General features: G+C 39.6%; 1 protein-coding gene across 3 annotated transcripts in view; it reads right to left on the bottom strand.

Annotated features, from left to right (window-relative positions):
- Positions 1–783: 783 nt before the first annotated feature.
- The window catches only part of NLN (neurolysin), a 101,521-nt gene continuing 97,363 nt past the window's right edge, over positions 784–4,941 (bottom strand). For all 3 annotated transcript variants that reach the window (XM_003785875.3, XM_023510945.1, XM_023510946.1), the window contains one exon: positions 784–1,349. In XM_003785875.3, the coding sequence (XP_003785923.1) occupies positions 1,215–1,349 (135 nt within the window). In that variant the 3' untranslated portion in view covers positions 784–1,214. The remainder of the gene's footprint in view (positions 1,350–4,941) is intronic.

Here is a 4,941-nt window from a genome sequence, read left to right as displayed (position 1 = left end):
AAAATTTTTTATTATCCTGGTCAGTTTCCTTATTGAATAGACTCTTTAAGGAAAAGTAAATACTGTGAATTTACCGGTCTGCTGCAGAACTAGAACTTAGGCCCATAATAGAGAAAGTTAAGGAGAGACCCAAAGATTCACTTATCACCAGAGAAAATAGGCTATAAAGAGCCTGCTTCCCATGGTTGACTTTCAGCACACATGTAACACTTCAAAGCAGCTGTCTTCAAATGCTCCTGCCCAGAACTCACTCCTCTTCTGGAGTTTCTGAACTCCTTATGCTCCACCCAGCTTCAGCTGTCTTCCATGGACTCTATAGAGCCCCTGTGACATGTCTGTCTACCTGCCACTTTGTGTGATATGGACAGGAAAGGAGGCTAAGTCTCGACTGCTTATTAGAAATGAGAGAACAGAAAAATATGCTTGGACTTGCCAAAGTGTTCTAATTGGTAAATATGCCAAAAGACTTGCTGAAGTGGAAATGAGCCTCTAATACAAGATACAAAATTCTCTAATACAAGATATAAAAACTTGCAATATCCATTAGACCAGTCTAATTGAAACACGTAATTAAAATAAATTCTCTGACTAGACTTTAGACAGAAAAGACAAACCCAACAGGAAGAACATAATTTAAGTGTGGCAAAAGTCGGGGATCCTGAGGTCTGATATACAAAGATAAATGCATTACTGAGGCGTATTCCCCTGGCCTTGAGGTATGCAGGCAAAGGAGCAGTCACACCTTGCTGTGAGACGGAGGAACAAAGTTGACACAGGGCTCTGAGAAAATATTTATCAGAGGAATGTGATGATTCATTTATCGGTCCAGAAATCCCAAGTACAAAACATCAAGATACAAGAGGATCAAATAATGTCATGTATATGATTCAATTTAAAAATCCTTGGCCCTCTCACATTATATTATTTAGATAATTATAGTAAAAAAATCAAATTAGATTCATATGAAACTTTTATAAAAAGAAATCAAATCCATTCTTATGAAATTCTATGGTACAACTACTTTCTAGTGGGTTTTTTCTTAGGTCACAATATTTATAATTTCATTTACATCTTTATAATTCTTAAAATTACAAAACAAAAGTCAATAAAAATCTAAATTTTCACTTGCAAAACTCCCTTCAGTTTCCAGGCCAGTAACACACAGCAATGTCGACTTGTCCTCCAGACATGGACTGCTACCAAAGATCCCCAGTTTACGAAGCATGCAGGCCTCGACTCATTAGGAATGCTTTCTGGTTTGGCTCACGTTTCAAGAAATTCTGGAGCATGTCCATGCCGTCCAGAGATCCCCCAGGTTTCAGGATTAGGTTTCTGTATTTCATTCCAACCTAATAAAATAAAACATCATGCCTAATAATTCATGGTCATAGCAGTTTTCTAAATCTCTAGATGCAAAAGAAAAAGGGGTAGAGGTGAAGGGAGAGGGACCTTAGCTTTATTCTGTTGAGATGCTTCTCCTGGCTGTGCTCCACAGCTCGGTGGCATGTATTTACTAAGTGAATTGGAGCTTAAAACTTCAGGTCTGATACACTGTTCTTAGATTCTCAGGAGTGAGCTGACAACACAGACAAACAAAAAATAGCCATGTGGAATATACAACACGTTCCTCTTTGTTATCCTATCCCAAATGTGATTCAAAAGGCCTAGCAAAGCTCGTGTTCAAGAGGGCTACAAAGAGGGGATCTGTCTACCTAGAAATAGAAGCACAGTTACTGTCAAATAGCTTTGGCTACTTTTACGAGGGGCTCGTAAGATTAAAAAAAACAACAAAAAACCCCCAAACCCCCCAAATCTCTTCCTTGTGGATGGTGGAAGGGAGGGTACCTCATGCTCCAGAGTACAGGGTAAAACATTTCCTGGGCCCGGTGCTGGGAATGAGGACCTGAATTTTTTTTTTTTTTTTGAGAATGGAGGTCTGGAATTTTAAAGCCTATCATAGTGCCTCTGCTTTTATTTATGTAAACACATAAGCAGACAAAGTGAAAGAAAAAAACTTGTTATTTAGTATTAGCATTATTCACAATTTTCACTTCCCTTTTACTGTCCCTTTAGGGAAGCAAAACGAAACAGCAGAATGAAGTGTAATTCTAAACACAGGCGTAAAGTAAAGAGTTCAGAGAGAAACACATTTATATCAATTATATCATTTGATTAATAGGACTAATCATTTTTTTTTGAATACAAAAAGAGCTAGAGAATTTCCAGACACTGAAGTAATCTAACTTTTGACTTATAATAAGAGTTTTCTGGGTTGGTGCCTGGTAGTTCAGTGGTTAGGGTGCTGACCACATGCGCTGGGGCTGGTGGGTTCCAACCTGGCCAAGGCCTGCTAAACAACAATGACAGTAATAACAACAAAAAAATAGCTGGGTGTTGTGGCGGGCGCCTATAGTCCCAGCAACTTGGGAGGCTAAGGTAAGATAATTGTTTAAGCCCAAGAGTTTGAGGTTGCTCTGAGCTGTGATGCCATAGCCCTCTGCGAGGGCAACAAAGTGAGACTCTGTTTCAAAAAAAAAAAAAGAGAAAAAAGCTTTCCCATTACAAAATCTTGTATCAGGGGTAAATCTAGTTAAACTATTCAGAAAAATAAAATATAGATGTAGGCTCGGCGCCTATAGCTCAACCGGCTAAGGCGCCAGCCACGTACACCTAAGGTGGCGGGTTCGAATCCCCAGCCCGGACCCGCCAAACAACAATGACGGCTGCAACCAAAAAATAGCCGGGCGTTGTGGCGGGCGCCTGTGGTCCCAGCTACTTGGGAGGCGGAGGCAGGAGACTCGCTTGAGCCCAGGAGTTGGAGGTTGCTGTGAGCTGTAATGCCATGGCACTCTACCCAGGGGGACAGCTTGAGGCTCTGTCTCAAAAAAAAAAAAAAAAAAAAAATATATAGATGTAATCTACCAAGCTAAATACAAAACTTATGTCCTGCAGGGCCATAAAATCAAAACTTTGGGGGTTATTCTTTGGTTATGAACAGAAATAATTGGAAACTTATTAATCATCTAATTTCACAATCTAGACCCCAATCAGGAGTCAATAGTCAAAGTTACCTTTTCAGAAACTCAGGTAGTACTGTACAGTAGAAACGTAACACAAGACACAAATGTAACTTTGCATTTTCTACTAAACACATTTTAAAAAGTTAAAAAAATAGGTAAATTTTGATGAAATATTTTATTTAAACCACTGTGTCTACAATATTATCAAATTATTGAGGTTTTTTTTTGTTATTGATTTAAGTCCTCAAACTCCAGTGTGTTTTTTACATTTATGGCACATCTCAATTCAGTTCTTCTGCTACACTAGGATCATTTCAAGTGCTCAGTAAGCACAGGTGCTACCACATGGCCAGGTCTGACAGGGTTCTAGTTTGATACTGAAAAGACACACAGTAGTTGTGCTACCTTATTTATAAGTTTTGAATAAACTTTCTTAAAAAGAGAGAGCTTGTAATCATTGATATTAGACTTCCTGAAAACTCTAGAGGGCTTGGAGTTAGATTCAATTTGCTTTAGAAAATAAATGAGGTGTCATTCTTGCTTGGTCTGTAGCAGTTCATTACTGTTACAGCAGGTATCTAGAATCTAAAATGCAGTGACGGCTATTCTTTTTTTTTTTGAGACAAAGTCTTTGTCACCTGGTAGCATGCTGTTGCGGGTATTGTGGCAGGCACCACTGTGGGGAGGTTGAGGCAAGAGAATCGCTTAAGCTCCAGAGCTGGAGGTTGCTGTGAGCTGTGACGCCGCAGCACTCTACTGAAGGTGACAAAGTGAGACTCAGTCTCAAAAAAAAAATATATATCTTTTACAGAGTAAAAAGACATTCATTCTACAAGTATTATAGAAATGTTAATGAAAATTTAAGTAAAAGTTTTAAAAAATCACCCCAGTTGCTAACATCTGACAAAGTAGTCTCACTTTGTGAAGAGAACTATAATTTTAGGTAGTAAATAAAAACACACAGTTGAGGAGGTGCATGGTTGTAAAGAGAAAGCTCATGACCGCTCTGAATGGTAAAATCCTTTCAGAGCAGGGCATTGTGCAGTCTCACAGTACATGTCTCAGCACAGCTGAGTCTTCCTCTGCTTATGGCTCCAAACAAATTGATTCAATTTCCTGAATTACAGAGCCATGGTCTTTTAATAGTTTCATTTCCTTTGCAATGAAGTTTTGAGAAGAGTTTAAGAGTCATATTGGGTAACACTGTCTTGCTTTTCTTAAGAAAAAAAAACAGTTAAGTGAATCTTTGCGTTTTAGGAAGGTACGAGACTCTCTGGGTGGGAGACCATGATACGGAAGATGTATGCCACAGGTGGAGGAGTCTTTGCTGTTCGTTGTTCTACTTTGTTCATACTATAAAGAATTTTTCTTTTTTTTTTTTTTTGAGACAGAGCCTCACTTTGTCACCCTGGGTAGAGTGCTGTGGTTGCTCATAGCAACCTCAGACTCGGGCTCAAGTGACTGCTTTGCCTCAGCCTCCTGAGTAGCTGGGACTACAGGCGCCTGCTACAACGCCTGGCTAGTTTTAGAGACAGGGTCTCACTCTTGCCTAGGCTGGTCTCAAACTCCTGAGCTCAAGCGATCCACTCACATTGGCCTCCCAGAGTGCTGGGATTACAGGTGTGGACCCCTACGCCTGACCTCACAGAAAGAAACTTTAACAGTAAGAGAAGTGGGAATAGAAGTGCTGAGATAACTGCTGGTATTTTTTATCTAGCAGCATCCTTTGGGAGGATCTGCATGGAATAAAAGCTCCTATTAGCTAGCCTATGAAGAAAACTCAGCATCAGTCACCTCTGTGGTTTTTAATCCCGGAAGATTAGCATATATCTCTTGGCAACTGTACAAGTCTTCTCTAACACTGATGGTTTCTTTTTTTTTTTTTTTTTGAGATGGAGCCTCAAGCTATCCCCCTGGGTAG

This window comes from Otolemur garnettii, unplaced genomic scaffold (genome assembly GCF_000181295.1).
Source record: "Otolemur garnettii isolate 467f Iridium unplaced genomic scaffold, OtoGar3 scaffold00017, whole genome shotgun sequence".
NCBI classification, from domain to species: Eukaryota; Metazoa; Chordata; class Mammalia; order Primates; family Galagidae; genus Otolemur; species Otolemur garnettii.
The sequence above is the reverse complement of the archived record's forward strand: the minus strand, read 5'-3'. Positions and strand labels throughout refer to the sequence as shown.